Source organism: Suncus etruscus, chromosome 7 (assembly GCF_024139225.1).
Source record: "Suncus etruscus isolate mSunEtr1 chromosome 7, mSunEtr1.pri.cur, whole genome shotgun sequence".
Classification (NCBI taxonomy): Eukaryota; Metazoa; Chordata; class Mammalia; order Eulipotyphla; family Soricidae; genus Suncus; species Suncus etruscus.
In genome coordinates this window covers 15,574,159-15,592,201 of record NC_064854.1, presented here as the reverse complement: position 1 = coordinate 15,592,201, position 18,043 = coordinate 15,574,159, and the positions used below count along the sequence as shown (strand labels likewise).

At 55.2% G+C, this 18,043-nt stretch overlaps 1 protein-coding gene across 2 annotated transcripts; it reads left to right on the top strand.

Annotated features, from left to right (window-relative positions):
• The first annotated feature begins 2,223 nt into the window (after nucleotides 1-2,223).
• PITRM1 (pitrilysin metallopeptidase 1) lies at nucleotides 2,224-17,818 on the top strand. 2 transcript variants are annotated; one of them, XM_049776300.1, is made up of 27 exons: nucleotides 2,224-2,325; nucleotides 4,029-4,125; nucleotides 4,840-4,946; nucleotides 5,677-5,828; nucleotides 6,258-6,372; nucleotides 6,446-6,542; nucleotides 7,735-7,895; nucleotides 8,614-8,740; nucleotides 9,064-9,152; nucleotides 9,623-9,751; nucleotides 10,311-10,424; nucleotides 10,511-10,607; nucleotides 11,279-11,413; nucleotides 12,451-12,589; nucleotides 13,903-14,019; nucleotides 14,142-14,271; nucleotides 14,552-14,672; nucleotides 14,764-14,840; nucleotides 14,933-15,098; nucleotides 15,184-15,284; nucleotides 15,500-15,623; nucleotides 15,758-15,829; nucleotides 15,902-16,014; nucleotides 16,688-16,813; nucleotides 17,269-17,414; nucleotides 17,511-17,613; nucleotides 17,692-17,818. In XM_049776300.1, exons 1-27 carry the CDS (start codon nucleotides 2,267-2,269, stop codon nucleotides 17,783-17,785), a joined length of 3,108 nt encoding a protein of 1,035 aa, XP_049632257.1. In that variant the 5' UTR covers nucleotides 2,224-2,266; the 3' UTR covers nucleotides 17,786-17,818. The 2 variants fall into 2 exon arrangements, with proteins under 2 accessions (XP_049632257.1, XP_049632256.1); XM_049776299.1 differs by having other exon boundaries at nucleotides 14,139-14,271.
• The last annotated feature ends 225 nt before the right edge of the window (nucleotides 17,819-18,043 follow it).

Sequence of the window (18,043 nt, the reverse complement as noted above, 5' to 3'; positions counted from 1 at the left end):
TGCTCAGCCTTTCCCCCACTTTCAGCCTTCTCTGGGGGAAGGCTGAAGGCCAAGTATTGGGGCCTCCCCTTGTCCATGACACAGTGGGGAAACAAGGCAAGGGGCCAGCTAGCACTGAGCCTTGACAGACCCCAGCCTTGGGCTAGGAGCCTAAATGGGGGTGGGAAGAGGATGAAGCCAGCTAGAAGTGATAGATGGACACTTTGGAGTATGGAAGGGCAGTGACTTGGTGCATCCATGCCTGAATATTGACACCACTGGATCCACGTTACATCAACCATAAGGACAACGAAACTGCTAGAATCCTGCACCTGTTCATGGTCTCTCCTGCCCACACAGCCCCTTGGCAATAGGATTCAGACAGGATTGATTCAGGGCTCTGGAGTGGCCTCATTTGATCCCAATTCTGTTGTTAAAGTCCTCCTGAGGCCAAAGGACCACAGTCTGATGCTGTGGGTGTGTGGCCTCTAATATATTTTCCTGGGGACACCTTTCACCTCATAAGACACTGGGGTCCCCATCATAAGCATTCAGACCAGTGTTCATTCACTTAAAGTACGTGCCTCACAGTAGCACAGGGCTAACATCTCCCCCCACACACACACCAGCATATGTCCCCTGATATACCATGGGCCACAGTGAAAATTACATGCACAGACACCAGGAATCACTTGCATGGGATTGGGACCAACTGGACAGACATGGAGGACATGAGGAGGAAAGAAGCCAGGGGCTGAGACATACAGGCACGGGCAATGTTTTCCTTCCTGTCTGCCACCAGATGAGATCACGGATGTGTGTCCTTGGGCACCGGGGTCGGTGTCCCATAAAGCGGCCCTGTGTGGGCACCTGCCGTCACCCAGGCTGTCTCTTGTGGGAAAGCCCTATAAGGGGCAATTAGGATTTACGAAGCATCTGTCCTTCAAAGACATCAAAGCCACTGCCTCCTAGGAGCCTGCCTGCTCTGGGAGTTAATAACACCAGCTGGATGTGCAGATCATAGGCAGTGACCCAGATTCCACAAGAAAGGCAGGCGGATGGGTGGGTGCAGGCCCACAGCTCTGGGTCCCTTCCCTGTGTTCACCCCTGCACCTGCCCCAAACAAAGCCCAGTGTGGGTAGACATCAGGGCGCTGCCAAAATCCCTGCTCCACTTCCTGCAGCCCTGGTGGAGGCCGGGGCGTAGACAATTCCGAGTGGCCTGTCCAGGGCTGGGAGAGGAGCAGAGAGGGAGGAGGCGGGCGCGGAGAAATGAGGCCTAGGAGTGGTGGGTTCCGATGGCTCCTGCAGCCCACTTGCTTCTTTGCAGGACACACACACAAAGCAGCAGCAGCAGCAGCAGCAGCAGCAGATCCAGACATGGTACAAGAAGAGAGGGTCCACCATGCTTGATATCAGAGGTTGGCATCAGAGGGCAGGACTATCCTGGCCAGGCTCAGCCTCCTTCCAGACCCTAACATCCACACCGGCCCACCAGGAGGCTGGCAGGGGAGGAGAACTCGCCCCAGGCCTGAGACCACCCCATATGCTAAGAAAAATAAACGACAGTTTTGCAATAATTCTCAGAGACTAAAGAGAGGAGGGCTGGAAGGTCCAGCTCATGACATGAAGCTCACCACAAAGAGTGATGAGGGCAGTTAGAGAAATAACTACAGTGGGAAACTCTCATAACAATGTGAATGAATGAGGGAAGTAGAAAGCCTGTCTAGAGTACAGGCAGGGATGGGGTGAGGAGGAGGGAGATTTGGAACATTGGTGGTGGGAATGCTGCACTGGTGAAGGGGGGTGTTCTTTACATGACTGAAACCCAACTACAATCATATTTGTAATCAAGGTGTTTAAATAAAGATAAAAAAAAACCTAAAAAAAAAGAGTCCAGCCAGGGATGCTCAGTAGCACCCGCCCAGAGGGCTCAAAGCCACGCCCACACATATATAAAGCCACGCCCTAACCCCGCCTTACGCTCTGCTCAGGCCCCGCCTTCCCAGTCCGTGCAGACCAATGCCCACTCAAGATCGGATCACGCCCCGCCCCTCGGCCCGTCTGCTCCTCAGTACGCATGCTCTAACTCCGCCCTCCTTTCCGGTCTCCGCCCACTTCTGCCGTCAGTCCCGCCCCTCGCCGCAGGACCCGCCTTCTCTCTTTACCAGCCAATCGCTGGAGCGCTCGGCCCCTGCGCTGGCCAATGGGAAGGCGCCGCCAGGCCCGGCCCCGCTGCCGTGCGTCCGGTTAAATGGCGGTCGCGCGCGCCGGCGCCGGTTGTCAGCATGTGGCGTAGCGGTGGGAGGGCAGGGCTCGCCTTGAGGAGGCTGCGGCTGAGCCGAGGGTGAGACCCGACCCGGCGGACGGTCCGAGGGCGGCGGGCGGCGGGGTCGTGGGCGCGCGGCCCGTGCACCGGGGGAGGCGGGCTCCGGGCTGAGCCCTTGCGGGCCGCGGGGCACCCAAGGCCGCCCTGGGCCGTCCGCGCTCCCCGAGGCCGCGCGTCCCGCTCTGGGGCGCCCCGGGGGATCCGCTGCTCGTGGACTCGCTTCTCCAGGGAGGGGGAGAGTAAAGAGAGATCCTCCGCTGAGAGACAGAGAGACAGAGACAGAAAGAGACAGAGAATGAGAGAGAGAGAGGAGAGACAGAGAACGAGAAGAGAAAAGAGAGACAGAGAACGAGAGACAGAGATAAAGAGAGAGATAGAAGGAGAGAGAGGAGAGAAAGACAGAACGAGAAAGGAGAGAGACAGAAAGTCAGAGATAGACAACGAGGGAGACAAGATAGAGAGACAGAATGAGAGAAAAGAGAGACAGAACGAGAAAGAGGAGAGAGACTGAGAGTCAGAGAGAGATAGAGAACGAGAGAGACAAGATAAAGAGAGACAGAGAACGAGAGAAAGGAGAGACAGAACGAGAAAGAGGAGAGAGAGGAAAAAGTGGAGAGTCAAAAGAGATAGAAAGACAGAGAAAGAATGAGAGAGAGCAGAGAGAGAATTTGAAGAAAGGTGAGAGAATGAGAGAGAGAAAGAGACAGAACCAGAGAAAGAGACAGTGAAAGAGAGACAGAGCACTGTGTGTCAATATGACTGATGAGAGTTTGTAAAGGACAAGTCTCTGGTGGTGACATGTGTATGTTGGGCTGCTGCTGGGTGGGGGGTGGGGGGAGAGAGAGAAAGAGAGACAGAGAGAGGAGAGACCCTCTGCACCGAGAGAGAGGAGAGAAAGAGAGAAAAAGTGGAGCAAGAAAGAGAAACACCCTCTGCTCTGAGCTGTGTGTATGACTGATTGAGCATATGTAAGGGACAAACAAATCTGTACCTGGAGACATTTGTGTATTGGGGGGCTCACCCCAATACTTGTGCTTGCTGGAGTCTGCAGTGCTGGGATGGGCTCGCTAGGCTCGTGCTCTCTCTCTCTCTCTCTCTCTCTCTCTCTCTCTCTCTCTCTCTATACTCAAACATCTTCCGGGCAGAGCTCTTGGTCTAGGCTGCGGGAGGGTCGAACCCTGGCTGTTCCCCCACCCTCTGATGGCTTCAGCATCCTTGCAGTACTGGCCCCTGCCAACCAGCGGAGCTGTCCTTGGAGTCTGAGTGGCCCCAGAGGGCAGCTCTGACCTGTCTCAGCTCTCTCCTATGGGCCCGCCCAGCTCAGGGTCTCAGCATCCCTCCCTCCAGAGTCCTTGCTCTCCAGCACTGGCCCCAACTTAGGTGTGCTCTCCCCTCCCACATCTGTGTCCTACGCATCCCTGGCTCCGTCAGTGGGTTGTGCTGCTCCATCTCTGGGTAGGAGGGAAAAGACCAACTTGTGGATCCAGCCTCGTAATTATAGTTACTGACCATACACCAATAAAAGGCTTTCTGCATTGACTCAGCCCTCGGGGAAGAAGCTTTTCCTGAGTTGAGCTTGAGAACCGAGCTGTGAGAACTGAGCATGCTGACAATTTCTTTCCGAGATGGACCTGGGGGACGTGAGATTAACTTCTCTCTCTCACCCCTGACTCTTGCTCACAGCCTTGGCTTCACTCTCTCCCTTGCTTTCCCCCATGCAGTGCTATCCATGGAGCCCGGAGGTGGGAGAGCACTGCCTGCCAGCGAGCACTACGCTACCATGTTGGAGAGCAGATCCACAGCTTCACTGTGCGCCAGGTGGGTCAGCTTCCTTACCCAAGTGGTACACCCTTTACTCACCCCAGCTTCCAGGGCAGGCCCTGCTAGGCACATATGAACACCGTGGTGTCTTGCACCTAATTCAGGCACACACCAAATGGCTCCCTCAATGGGGCTTGTGAGGAGACCTTGACAGTTTGGATTGAAGCCCTGAGCAGAGCTTCTGGGACAGAAAGCTGGTGGAATCCTGCCATTGAGTTTGCCTCCCTCTCAAGAACTGGCCAGAGAGCACCCCCAGAGTGAGGTGCTCAAGGCTAGGCCCAGATGGTTCGTGTGCTGAAGGCCAGCCTCCTCCTGCCTCTGAGCCTCTTCTCGGGGTCCTGCAGCAGCAGGTTGCTCCTCACTGCCCCAGCATTTAGGATCAGGCCTGGAGGACGCAAACTGGCAAAGGAAAGGAAGTCGGCGCAGTCACGCTGCCCTCCCTATCAGAGCTGTGGGCGGGGAAGTTTGAGAGACAGGACAGCAGAGGATGGCAGCACCTTCCTTAGATCCATGCCTCTGGGAGCCAGTTGAGGCATGCTCATTATCCCAGGGTTGCCCAAGATGCTATGAAGGGCCTCAGAGCAGGGTCAGCACTCCGGGGAATCCAGATCTGTACCTTGATAGAGCCGTGCTTTGCCATTCCATATCTCCGGAACCTGCTGCTGCTTTCCAGTCCTATGTACTTATGGCTGTCTTGCCTCTGCCTTGCAGGTGACGCCTGTCCCCGAGCTGTTCCTGACTGCAGTGAAGCTCAGCCATGAGGGCACCGGGGCCCAGTACTTACACCTGGCGCGGGAGGACTCCAATAACCTGTTCAGGTGAGTACGCCCTAGGGCTGCTGTCCACCCTCTCACAGCTCCCCTCAGGTTGGCTCCTAGAGGGAAGGAACCTGTGGATCTGGGTCCTTGGCTCCCTGCAGGACCTCATGTGAAGGTTGCTCAGCTTTTATTTCTCTGGGGCCATGATCAAGCCCAGAGCCTCTCACATACAAAGCTAGCACTCAACTGCCAAGGAGCACCTGGCCCCAGTCATGAATTTGGGGAGACTCTTGCATTACATTGGTTCTTGCTACGAGCTTGAGGGAATGGCACATTATGTGTTATGTTCTGTGTGACACTGGTTACTGTGCTGCTCAATACCACACTATAGGACACTGTGCTGCCCCACATTGCATATACTATATGCACTGCCCAGATCTCTGTGTCACTGTGTCTGCAGTTTCAGCGTCACCATACAGCACTGTACTGCACTAGGTTGTGCTCCAGTAAGGCTTCCACTGTGCACCATCCGTTGGAGGGATGTATCATATCCTCACAGAACACACACACACACACACACACACACACACACACACACACACACACACACACACACACACACACACACACACCATATTCTCCTTATGCGTGCTCCCTGCAGACCAGCCCTCCCTGTATACACACACACACAAACACACACACAAACACACACACACACACACACACACACACACCACATTCTCCTTATGCGTGCTCCCTGCAGACCAGCCCTCCCTGTATATGCCCACAGCGTGCAGTTTCGCACCACCCCCATGGACAGCACAGGTGTGCCCCATGTCCTGGAGCACACAGTTCTCTGTGGCTCTCAGAAATACCCTTGCCGAGATCCTTTCTTCAAGATGCTGAACCGGTCCTTGTCGACGTTCATGAACGCCTTCACAGGTGAGGTGGGCCAGCCCCGAGCCTAGTGCTTCCTTGAGCAGGTTCCCAGTGGGACAGGCCCTCTGTGCCTCTGCAGCCTCGGTCAGGCAACTTTCCATCGGGAAGAGGTCAGAGCACAGACCTGACAGCTGTCCTCTGTCAGAACAGCTCAAGACCCTGGGTTTTGGGCCCAGATTCATGCTGCTGATGTTTAGAGTTTGGCTTTAAGAGAGGAGCATTTTAATGGTCTGTCCATCCTCTTGAAGGACATACATACAAGGACAGCTCTAGGTCTGTGGCCTCTAGAAACCATCTGAGTCACTGACTAGTGGTACTTGGTTCCTGTGGGAGGTTGGGAGGGTGGAGTAGTGCTGAGGAAAAGAGGAGGTGAGCAGGGAGCCTGCCCCGTGGAAATGTCTCCTCACAAGCTTCCTTCTCATCTTCAACCAGCCAGTGACTATACTATGTACCCCTTCTCCACGCAAAACCCCAAGGACTTCCAGAACCTTCTGTCCGTGTACCTGGATGCCACCTTCTTCCCATGCCTGAGGGAGCTGGATTTCTGGTACGTAGTGCTGGGGGCAGCTTGGTTGGCCTTACGGGACATACATCACTTAGCTTTGGTCTCTCCACCTTAGGCAGGAAGGATGGCGGCTGGAGCACAAGGACCCCCAGGACTCCAAGACTCCCCTGATCTTTAAAGGCGTCGTCTTTAATGAGATGAAGGGCGCATTTGTGAGTGTTCCCTCTTGTTGTGAGTGACTAGTTCTGAGATGACTGGCCAACTTCCTTGCCTGCTCTCTTCATAGGGACCCTCTGAGTAGGCCAGGATGGTGCTTCGAGCAAAAGGCCCTGACTTTGTTTGTTTGTTTTTTTGTTTTTCGGGCCACACCCATTTGATGCTCAGGGGTTACTCCTGGCTAAGCACTCAGAAATTGCCCCTGGCTTGGGGGGACCATATGGGACGCCGGGGGGATCGAACCATGGTCCTTCCTTGGCTAGCGCTTGCAAGGCAGACACCTTACCTCTAGCACCACCTCGCTGGCCCCAAGGCCCTGACTTTTGAGGAGTAGCCAATCCGCATGCTCCACACTCTTGCTATGGGCGTGCCCTGGGGCTGCACTATCATATGCACCACCTTTCCTTTTCCCCCCTCACCTTTGCCCAAGCACAGGGGCCGTGTGGAACCTCAGCACATGGCCATGGAAGTGTCCTACTCTCATGGGGCCGGGCAATGGGCGTGAGCCTCATAAACCATCACATTCTTCTTAGCTCTATTGTCCTTGGAAGGCACTTTTCAGAACATACTAAGGGTCAGTCAAGGCCCAGAGCACAAGCTTTACATTTGCTCCTCAACATTACTCTGTTTCCGCAGACACCACGGGGTGTCACCTCCCAATACTGTTACTGTGAAGTTAGTGCTGTGTTGAGCATCTTAGCTCTTATCTCAGATCCAGAAGATTTGACAGGCCCACACCATTCCTATGCCATCAGGAAACCCACTCTTGTGCTTGTTTATTTTTTTTTGTTTGTTTGGTTTTGGGCCACACCTGGTGGTGCTCGGGTTATTCCGGCTCTCTGCTCAGAAATAGCTCCTGGCAGGCATTAGGGACCTAATGGATGCTGGGATTCGAACCACCATTGGTCCTGGGTAAGGTGCTTGTAAGGCAAATGCCCTCTCACTATGCTATCTCTCTGGCCTTAGGAAACCCACTCTTACCAGGATTTCTTGGGGATCTCATTAGTCTCAGCTTTGTGGGGTCTGAGGGATCCCCTGGAGCATGCCTATGCCCCATGCCTAAAGTCTCATTCATCAGTCCTTGTGCACCTTCTAGAACTGCAGAGGCAGGAGGAGGAGCCTGGCTGGGATACTGTCCGGGGAGCTGCATTTTTACCCCTATTCACCTATCCTGGTTTTGCTCTGCAGACAGACAACCAGACCATCTTCTCGCAGCACCTGCAAAATCAGCTTCTGCCCGACCACACCTATGCGGTGATCTCAGGGGGTGACCCCCTCTGCATCCCTGACCTCACTTGGGAGCAGCTGAAGCAGTTCCATGCCACGCACTACCACCCCAGCAATGCTAGGTACCCGTCTCTTGTGCTGTCTTCATCAGGCACTGCTCTTCGTGAGGTGTGCCATGTGCAGAGGCAGGCTGCCACCTCTCTGGGCACCTGCTGTCCTGGGACTTGTCCTAGTGTCTACAGAGGGACCTAGACCCACCACAAGGCAACAGTCCCTTGGAACTGTTAGGTTCCTTCACTGGGAGAGTCACTCTGGGCCCAGTGCTCGCCTCCCTCAAGTACCGGGAGTGAGAGGGCCCCCTTATCTTTTTGAGTAAATGTACTTTGACAGATATAAAGTCCAATGAGTCAGTGCCAAGTGTTCAGGGCCTCATCTCAGCCAGTGTCTCCTAGGGGTTTTCTTTCTATCCCAGTGCATCTGCTACCTCAGCTCGCTCTGGGTTCTGAGGTCCCACATGTTCCGTTCAGCCCAGACACAACCAAGGAGTGCAGGGCCCATTGTCTCACAATCTTCATCATAGGCACCTGGGCCTTCAGAGCTGTGACAGGTACAGAGTGTCCCTCAGAGCCGCTCTGGTTAACAGGATAAAGCCAAACGCTTCCTTGTTCCTTTGTGCGCTGAGACCTTCTCTGCTGCAAAGGTAGACAAGGACTGACAATGCTCATACCCTCCAATTTCTGTGGGTTGGGACCCCACCAACACAAGCAGATACCTAGATGTGCTATTTTAGTTTTCATAGTGAGGGACCCCAATACCCACCCAGCCTTGTGTCCCCTGAAGATTCTTCACCTACGGCAACTTCCCACTGGAGCGGCATCTGCAGCAGATCCAGGAGGAGGCGCTGAGCAAGTTTCAGAAGATCAAGACCCTCACTGCTGTGCCTGCACAGAAGCACTGGGACAAGCCGGTGAGCATGTCTGCACGTGTGTTTATTTGCAGGCATGTGTGTGTAAGTGCCTGTCTGCAGGCATGTGTGTCCATGTCTGTGTTTGCATGCCTCTCTGCAGGTGTATGTGTCCTCTGTATGTGTGTGTGTTTGTGCATGCCTGTGTGCAGGCATTGACACAGGTGGAACCACATCTTGTCCGGGCTCTGGAGGCAGGGAGGAGGACGAGGGGGTCTGTGCCTTGCAAGCTTCTCTCTCCCTCAAACAGTACACATATGCATGCTCCACACTGTTGCAGAATGGGCTGTTCTCTGGGGCTGGCCTCATGCCCCTGTCTTTTGCAGAGAACATCCAAAATCACATGTTGCCCAGATGCCCTGGCTGCGGACGCCTCCAAGCAGACCACTGTCAGTGTCAGCTTCCTCCTGCCACAGTGAGTGTCCCCAGAACTCCAGCACCCCACAGTGAATGTGCCCCTTGGGGCCCCTTCCCTCCACAGTAAATGTCTCCCAAACCTCACCTGGCCTTGGCTTAGAGGGGTAATTTCTTGCTCCCGGGGTCCTGTGTTGTAGACCATGGTATCTGGGGGATCGTCCAGCAGGACCTCGGGGTTATGGCATCTTGGAGCAGAGGGGAGACTGTATACTGCCCCCTGTATACAGATCTGTATATAGATCCCAAGACCAAATCTAGACATAGCCCCTGAGGGTGACCTCTGCTTGCACACCACACAGTATTGGTGTAGCTGAGTTAGGTTAGGACTTGGGATCCTGACCACATCCCACAGGGGCCTCGTGGACACACAGCACAGTGCAGAGTCCCCAGATCTGTGGCAGAGGTTCAGCATATGAGGCAACCAAATGATGGGGGGCCGTAGCTAATGCCGCTTCTTCCCAACCCCAGAATCACCGACATCTCAGAGGCCTTCACACTGAGCCTGCTGTCCTCGCTCCTCATCAGCGGCCCTAATTCCCCCTTCTACAAGGCCCTCATCGAGTCAGGGCTTGGCAGCGACTTCTCTCCTGATGCCGGGTGAGTCCTGTGCCAGGTACACTCTGCCTGCCTGTCATAGCGGGGCAGGGTTTCCTAGCCCACCCGGACCGCACCCACCAGCCAGGCTTTAGTTCCTCCAGGGAGATGAGTGGCACCCTGTGTCTCGGCTCCCTTGCCATTTTGAAGCTGGGGTCACACTATTCGTGGAAACTGAGGCTTCTGGGCCTCATTTCTAAGCTGGTCTCTTTCTCCCTCTGCAGCCTGGAGCTTGTTCTTAGAAATGTCAACCAGGGGTCCAGAGTGATAGCACAATGGGGAGGGAATATGCCTTGCATGTGGTCAACCCAGGTTTGATCCCCAGCATCCCATAAGGTCCTCTGAGCACTGCCAGGAATGATTCCTGAATGCAGAGCCAAGAGTAAACCCTGAGCACCACTGAGTATGACCCCAAAGAAATATTGACCAGTTGTACCCAAAAACAACACAAGTGGCTGTTTTGTGTCTAACTTGTGTTTATGGAGGTTCTCGACTGTTCTGTGAGTTGGACCGGGCTGTACCGTGTGGCGGTGTGGACGCTGACCATCCCCCACGCATGCAGGTACAGTGGCCACACCCGGGAGGCCTACTTCAGCGTGGGCCTGCAGGGCATTGCAGAGGAGGACGTGGACAAGGTCTGCAGCATCATCGACAAGACCATCGAAGAGGTGGCCGAGTGAGTTGCTCAGGGCCTGCGTGTTCCCCCATGAGCCCACGCTCACCAAGACCAGGCCTACCACAGCTTCCTGCACTTTCCCACAGGAAAGGTTTCGAAGATGACCGCATTGAGGCTCTGCTCCATAAACTCGAGATCCAGATGAAGCACCAGTCTGTTAGCTTTGGGCTCGCCCTGACCTCGGTGTGTAGCACAGGTGCCCCTTTGAGCCCCACTTCACCCCCTTAGCCTTGCATGTGACCTTGATGTTGGCTCTGGCTGCACCTGTGCCACCACACCTGAGCCTGAAGCAAAGCTGTGGCATTTAGTAAAGACACATTTTAGCTTCAGCTCAGAGTCCACAGATGTTGGTGCTCGATGCTGGGCCACACATCTGGATAGCTATCGGGACCCACTCCGTCCCTTCTTTCATGGCACACACTACTCTATGTCTTCTTCTAGCTCTTCTGACTTTTTATTAACATGAGTTTGCTCAGAAGACTTGATATGACTAGTGACTTAGAACACATTTGTTCCCCTTATATTTTTGAAAATTAATGTAAATCTGTGATTTTAGCAGATTTATTTATACAAGGGATTTTGGAGCCACATCAGCAGTGCTCAGGGCTTACTGTTGGCTCTGAGCTTAGAGGTCACTCCTGACAGAGAAGGGCACTCTGTGTGGTGTTGGGGATTGAGCCAGGGTTGGCCACATGTAAGACAGACCCCCAAAAATGTAACTTGGAATTAGCTTTTTCTCCCAACCAAAAACTAATTTTTTTTTTCTCACAAAGATCTTAATGAAAAGTCTGCGGCACCTGTGGTGCCAGAGAGGCCCTGTGGTGGGTTACTCATGTCATGCTCTTCTGTCCTAGTACATAGCGTCCTGCTGGAACCACGATGGGGACCCCGTGGAGCTCCTGAAGCTGGGGGACCAGATGACCCAGTTCAGGCAGTGCCTCAAGGAAAACCCAAAGTTCTTGCAGGAAAAAGTGAAACAGTACTTTAAGGTAAGAAAGGAAAGAATTCTCCTTTTGAACTTGAATTTTCTTTCTTTCTTTTTTTTTTTTTTTTTTTTTTGATTTTTGGGCCTCACCCGGTGGTGCTCAGGCGTTACTCCTGACTGTCTGCTCAGAAATAGCTCCTGGCAGGCACGGGGGACCATATGGGACACCGGGATTCGAACCAACCACCTTTGGTCCTGGATCGGCTGCTTGCAAGGCAAATGCCGCTGTGCTATCTCTTCAGGCCCTTAAATGATTTTTTTTTCTTTTTTTTTTTTTTTTTTGGTTTTTGGGCCACACCCAGCGGTGCTCAGGGGTTACTCCTGGCTGTCTGCTCAGAAATAGCTCCTGGCAGGCACGGGAGACCATATGGGACACCGGGATTCGAACCAACCACCTTTGGTCCTGGATCGGCTGCTTGCAAGGCAAACGCCGCTGTGCTATCTCTTCGGGCCCGGAACTTGAATTTTCTATTACCCGGAGCTAGACATGTATTTTCTAAGTTGGTTTTTGTACAGAAAAAAGCACCAGTCCCTTGTGAACATAAAAACATAAAGGCGCATATCAGCAGCAATGCTTTCTATTTATTCCCCACATACTGTCTCATGTGTGCAAGTCCATGCAGCCTACACACAGCACATCTGTTTGCCCGGCCTCTACAGCGTGTGGCTCTCTGTAGGTCCTGGGGGGCAGCGGGCACAGGAGACTTGTGCCCTCATACCTCCACTTCTGTCCCTGGACTGCCTTGCCCAGCAGCAGCTCTGGGCATGTGTCTCTGCCTGGGCCACTCCCAGAGTCCCATGACGGGGCAGCACTGTCTGTCTTCAGGACTTGCAGTACCTGTGTGCCCTCATCCTCTGTCCCTCTGTGGTTCCTGTCACCCCCATCTTCCACCTCAAGCTCCATGTGCGCATGTGCGGCCAGGAGGGAGCCTGTGGAGTTCACAGTTCGGTGTCTGCACAATCACTGAACTGGGGAGGGGCTACAGCACCACAGCCCGAAGCCTGGCTGGGCTAAGCAACAGCGCTGCTCTGTGCTTCTAGAATAATCCACACAAGCTGACACTGTCTATGAAGCCGGATGACAAGTACAATGAAAAGCAGATGCAGATGGAGACGGAGAAACTGAAGCAGAAGGTGGCGGCACTGTCCCCACAGGACAAGCAACAAATCTATGAGAAAGGTCTGACACCCCTCCTCCAATCAGCCTGGCCTAGAGCCTTTAAGGGGAGCAGCATGGGACCAAGTGGGGTACAGGGCCAGAGTCACTACCTGAATCTGCAGACCTGGCACGGGCCAAGACTCCCATGCCTGTGTGCTGGCACCAGCTGGCAGTCTCAGTCCCAGGCAGGGACCCTGCAGGGGAGCATGAGTAGAGCCCTGCCGGTCACCCTCCGTCTCGAGATGGATATCGCTGGTCTGAGCAGTGAGCATGCTTGCTTTCCGAGGTGGGGAACTTCCCTCAGAATACCTAATAGCCAGGTACAGACACAGACAGGCCCCATCCGAGTCTGGGTAGCTATGAGCCGGCATAGAGCCTCGACTGCCCACAGAGCCTCGACTGCCCACACTGCCTGGAAACCAGGAAGCCAGCTTTGCCTCCAGATTTGTAGATGATCCCTGGTGGAAGCAGTGAGAGGAAGGCTCCTGTGTATGGGGTCTGTGAAGAAACTCCACAAGGGGTTTCTGGAAGCCCTTGGAAAGAGCTAGGAGTGAGGGAGTAGGAAATGCAAGAAGTTCCCTCAAGTTCTACAAGAAGATGCCCCGGACTGCAGCTAAGACTAGGGGAGTCATGTTTAGAGCAGGACAAAGGCCCCCAGAGACTTGTGGGGTCACAGGGGCTGACTTGGGTACCTACCATGTGTTCTGCGTAGAGTACCTAAGTCAGAACTGCCTGAGGCCAGGGCTCTGGTTGACCTGGTCATTGCTGGCTCGTGGGGCTGCAGGGAGCTAGTCAGAATTATAGCACCCTCCTGTAGGATCCAGCAGCAGTCTCATCCCTGTCCCCTGTCACTATGGGGTTCATTTGGGGGTGAGGCCTTCTCAGTCTCCTCCCCAGGTCTGTCACTGCTGCCAGACCTGGGGTCATGGAGCCGCCTCAGATCCAAGCTTCTGGAAAGCTCTGCTGGGTGTCAGAATGTGGCTCAGGGGCCCGGAGAGATAGCACAGCGGCGTTTGCCTTGCAAGCAGCCGCTCCAGGACCAAAGACGGTTGGTTCGAATCCCGGTGTCCCATATGGTCCCCCGTGCCTGCCAGGAGCTATTTCTGAGCAGACAGCCAGGAGTAACCCCTGAGCACCACCGGGTGTGGCCCCCCCAAAAAAGAATGTGGCTTAGAAGGCTCTTTCCAGGATCTGGGAGAGGACAAAGAAGCAAAGGCAGGGCTGGGGTTTGGGATCCTTGAGGGCTTCGTGAGTACCGTGTTTTGTTGGGGTGCAGACCCTGAGCCAGCCTGTTCCCTGAGTTGGGTTCACTGTCTTGTGCCCACCCCCTCTAGGTTTGATTCTGCAGACGGAGCAAAGTGAACCCCAGGATGCCTCCTGTCTCCCTGCTCTCAAAGTGTCAGACATCACACCTACGCTCCCTCGCACTGAGGTGCAGGTGGGCCTGGTAGGTGAGTTTGGGTCACCTGGGACAGGGACTGGGACAGCAGTACCTCCTGGGTTTCATGGGTCTCTGGGCAGTGGTCATGCCAGATACTCTGCTTCTCTGACCTCTTTTGATCCTTGGCAGCAGGAGACACGCCTGTGCAGTACTGCCCACAGCCCACCAACGGGATCATCTATTTCCGGGCCTTCTCCAGCCTCAACTCCCTGCCCGAAGAGCTTCGGGCCTATGTGCCACTCTTCTGCCGCACACTCACCAAGTATGGCCACAGAGGACTGGGCCATTAAGGAAGTTAGAGTGGGGGGGGGGGTGCTGTTCCGTGTACACTAACAAGCACAGCTTAGCTCAGGTCTGTTCTGCTAAACGCACCCTCCAAGCAGAGAAGGAGCACGTTGGGGCACAGAGTAAAGTCATGGATCAGGCCACAGTTTGCGCATGGAGTTAGTCCGTGAAGTTGGGACAGTCAGGTCATGATTAGGCCACAGTCAAAGTTGGGGTGCAGAGCTGCGACCTTGCTGACATGTCCCTCCTGATCCCAGGCTGGGCTGTGGCCTCCTCAACTACCGGGAACAAGCACAGCAGATCGAGCTGAAGACGGGGGGCATGTCTGTGTCCGCCTCTGTGCTTCCTGATGATTCAAACCTGGACACTTATGAGCAGGTGGGCGAGCTGACCCCGCCGGTCCCTGTGCCCAACGTCTGCCATCCTTGACTGACCCCCAACCCTATGCCCTGTCCTGCCCCATGTCCAGGGTGTCCTCTTCTCATCCCACTGCCTGGAGCGCAACCTGCCAGATATGATGCATCTCTGGACCGAGATCTTTAATAAGTGAGTGTGGTCTGGGCTCAGGGCCTCCTTGCGGGCAGTAGGGGACATCAGGGTACCCCAGGGAGTGGCCCACATGACCGCCTTTCCTACAGCCCCTGCTTTGAGGAGGAGGAGCGTTTCCGAGTGCTGGTGAAGATGGCGGCGCAGGACCTGGCCAGTGGTGTCCCTGACTCTGGCCACCTCTACGCATCCATTCGGGCAGGCAGGACCCTGACGCCTGCTGGGGACCTGCGGGAAACCTTTGGAGGCATGGACCAGGTGATGTGCACCCCAGACTTGGGGGTGGGGGCTCTTGGAGCCTGGTTTACACTGGAGGGAACTGAGCAGGTGTGGCTGGTCATAGGTGAGGCTGATGAAGAAGGTGGCGGAGATGGTGGACATGCAGCCGGTGTTGAAGAAGCTCCCACGCATCCAGAAGCACCTCCTGAATGGCGATGACATGAGGTGGGCCATGATCCCCTTCCTCTCTAACCCAAGGATGCAAGGGTGGCAAGAGGTGGTGTACAGAGCTGTAGGCAATGGAGGACCAGGAGGATGGGGAAGATGGGTTGCAGGAAGGGGGTCTGAGGAGCAGCCATCTCTGAAGGTGTCCTTATCAGGAGCTTGGGCAGGACACAGGAGGCCTGAGCCCTCCCCGCATCACGGTCTGCCCCACACAGGTGCTCCATAAATGCTGCCCCGCAGCAGCTGGCTCAGACAGAGAAGGCGTTGGAGACCTTCCTCCGGGGCCTGGGCCGGAGCCGTCGGGAACGGAAGCCCACAGCGCGCCCGCATCTGGTGGAGGTGAGTGGTGGGGGGTGGGGGGACACATTGTGGTGTGTGTGGCCTCTAGAAATCTAATGAATCCCAGGGCTTCAGGGGTTTGGAAAGTTCCGTCGGGGAATATCTGGTGAGTCTCCGGGAAACACCCTTTTCAGAAACCGTCCCCCAGAGGAGCTGGTGGGAGCACACACAGCAGTAGTTCCCAGATCGTCAGAAAGCTGGTGACGGTGAGTAGTGCCCTGGCCCGCCCAGCTGCCCGCCCATGCCCAGTGTCCTGCTGATGCCTCCCTTCCCCTCAGGACCCCAGTTTCAAACCCTGCCAGATGAAGACACACTTCGTGCTGCCCTTCCCCGTTAACTACGTGGGCGAGAGCGTGAGAACCGCCCCGTACACGGATCCCGACCACGCCAGGTGGGCTCACAGATGGGAGCCCCAAGACCAAAGCCTGGGCTGGACCCTGTAACACCCCTACTGTGGGGCAGAGGGGCTAGGTCCCTCGCGTGTCTTTCATTTTCTGCCTAGAGCAAAATGGTTTCTATTTTTTCTCTTGGTTTTTGGACCCACCCAATGATGCTCAGGACTCGCTCTTCGCTCTGCACTTAGGGCTCACTCCTGGTGGGCTCAGGGGGACATATGAGGTGCTGGGGATCGAACCCAGGTTGGCCACATGAGAGGCAAATGGCTGCCCTCCCCAGTGCACGCTCTCTAGCCCCAGAATCACTTTTCTGAGAAGAAACATTCCGAGAGTCTGTAACTTTCAGGGTACAGATACCACAGCTCCCCATTCCTCCCTGATATGGACCTGGTACTGCCGTTGCTCATGGACATGCTTCCAGAGCCTGCTTCCTGCAGTCCTCAATGGGGCACGCACCAAGTGTTGTAGAATTTTCCACAGCTCTGGATGCTGAGTCCTCTGCGACCCATCCTTGGGGTATCCTGCTTGCCAAGGTTGAGCAGGGAGTGAGGTCAGCCCCCCCAACAGTGGCTGCCCTATGTGAGGAAGGCTGTGTGTCAGTGGGTCCCCACTGCCCTGCTCCCTACCACTGGCTGGGCTTCCTCACGCATGTCCCCTCACTCCTTCCAGCCTGAAGATCCTCGCACGCCTGATGTCGTCCAAGTTCCTGCACACGGAGATCCGGGAGAAGGGAGGGGCCTATGGGGGTGGAGCTAAGCTCAGCCAAGGAGGAATCTTCACACTCTACTCGTACAGGTGAGGGTGGCCTTTCACGGTCCGTACAGGTGAGAGGAGTGTGTGACCTTCATGGTGCATATGGGTGAGGGGACCATTAAGCTTCACATACAGGTGAAGGTTGGGGCCTTCACAATGCATCCAGGTGAGGATGCTTCACTGTCCATACAGGTGAGATATAGGACCATTGATGTTTGTACACATACAGATGAGGGGTGGGACCATTAAGCTGTATACATACAGGTGAATAGGGCAAGGCTTTCACTCCTCAGGTTCAGGTGAGTAGGTATTGAGGATCCGTCCTTAACACAGTCCCAGGGCTAGTCATACCTGCCCTTCCTTCTGTCAGCCCTTATCCTGGCCTGTAGAGGTCCATTCTCTCTGGCCTGGGGATCCGACTGCAAGAGCCTCTGGTTCACCTCCCTGCACTTTCCTGCAAGAACCCCACAGAATCTGCCTCTCGCTCTCCCCTACAGGGACCCCCACTCCATTGAGACACTGCAGAGCTTCGCAAAGGCTGTGGATTGGGCCAAGGCAGGGCGCTTCTCCCAGCAAGACATCGAGGAGGCCAAGCTGTCCGTGTTCTCAGCTGTCGATGCACCTGTGGCTCCTTCAAGCAAAGGTTCTAGGGCTTACCAAGGGGGGGGGGGGGCTGCCTTGTCTCTAGCCTCCTCCTGACTGACTCAGCTGCCACCCCTGGGCCCCTGTGTCCTCTCAGGCATGGACCACTTCCTGTATGGGCTGTCAGACGCCATGAAGCAGCTCCACCGTGAGCAGCTCTTCGCAGTCACCTACGAGAGCCTGGTTCATGTCAGCAGCAAGTGAGTCCCTCCCGCCCTCCTGGCTCCGCCTGGGCCTGTCCCTGGGCCTGGCTTGACTGTGCTGCCTTTTTCTCGCAGGTACCTGGGCGTGGGCAAGAACGTACACAGCCTGGCCATCCTCGGACCTGAAAACCCCAAACTCGCGAAGGACCCGTCTTGGGTCATCAAATAGTGTGGGTGAGGCCAGTGGGCCTAGGGGGGTCCCCAGCATCACCCCACCTGAGGGGCCAAGCAAAGGGAAACAGCATATCAGCACGAAGGGCCTGACTGAATGGTGACACTCTGGGGCACGGCGCCCTGACTCCCACCTGGATATTTATTTTAAATGTGAGAATAAACTGTACTGCCCATGTCCTTGTGTGCCAATAGTAGTCAGTGCCGGCACCGCCTGGTGCTGCCCACCTGATCTGGGCGGTGGTCCTCAGGCGTA

What these genes read in the sequence shown, in the direction of transcription:
- PITRM1 (XM_049776299.1), top strand. Translation starts at nt 2,267, where the DNA reads ATGTGGCGTAGCGGTGGGAGGGCAGGGCTCGCCTTGAGGAGGCTGCGG. An exon ending in AGGCTGCGGCTGAGCCGAGG is followed by an intron (nt 2,326 to 4,028) that starts GTGAGACCCGAC and finishes TCCCCCATGCAG; the next exon opens with TGCTATCCATGGAGCCCGGA. An exon ending in ATGAGATGAAGGGCGCATTT is followed by an intron (nt 6,543 to 7,734) that starts GTGAGTGTTCCC and finishes TTTGCTCTGCAG; the next exon opens with ACAGACAACCAGACCATCTT.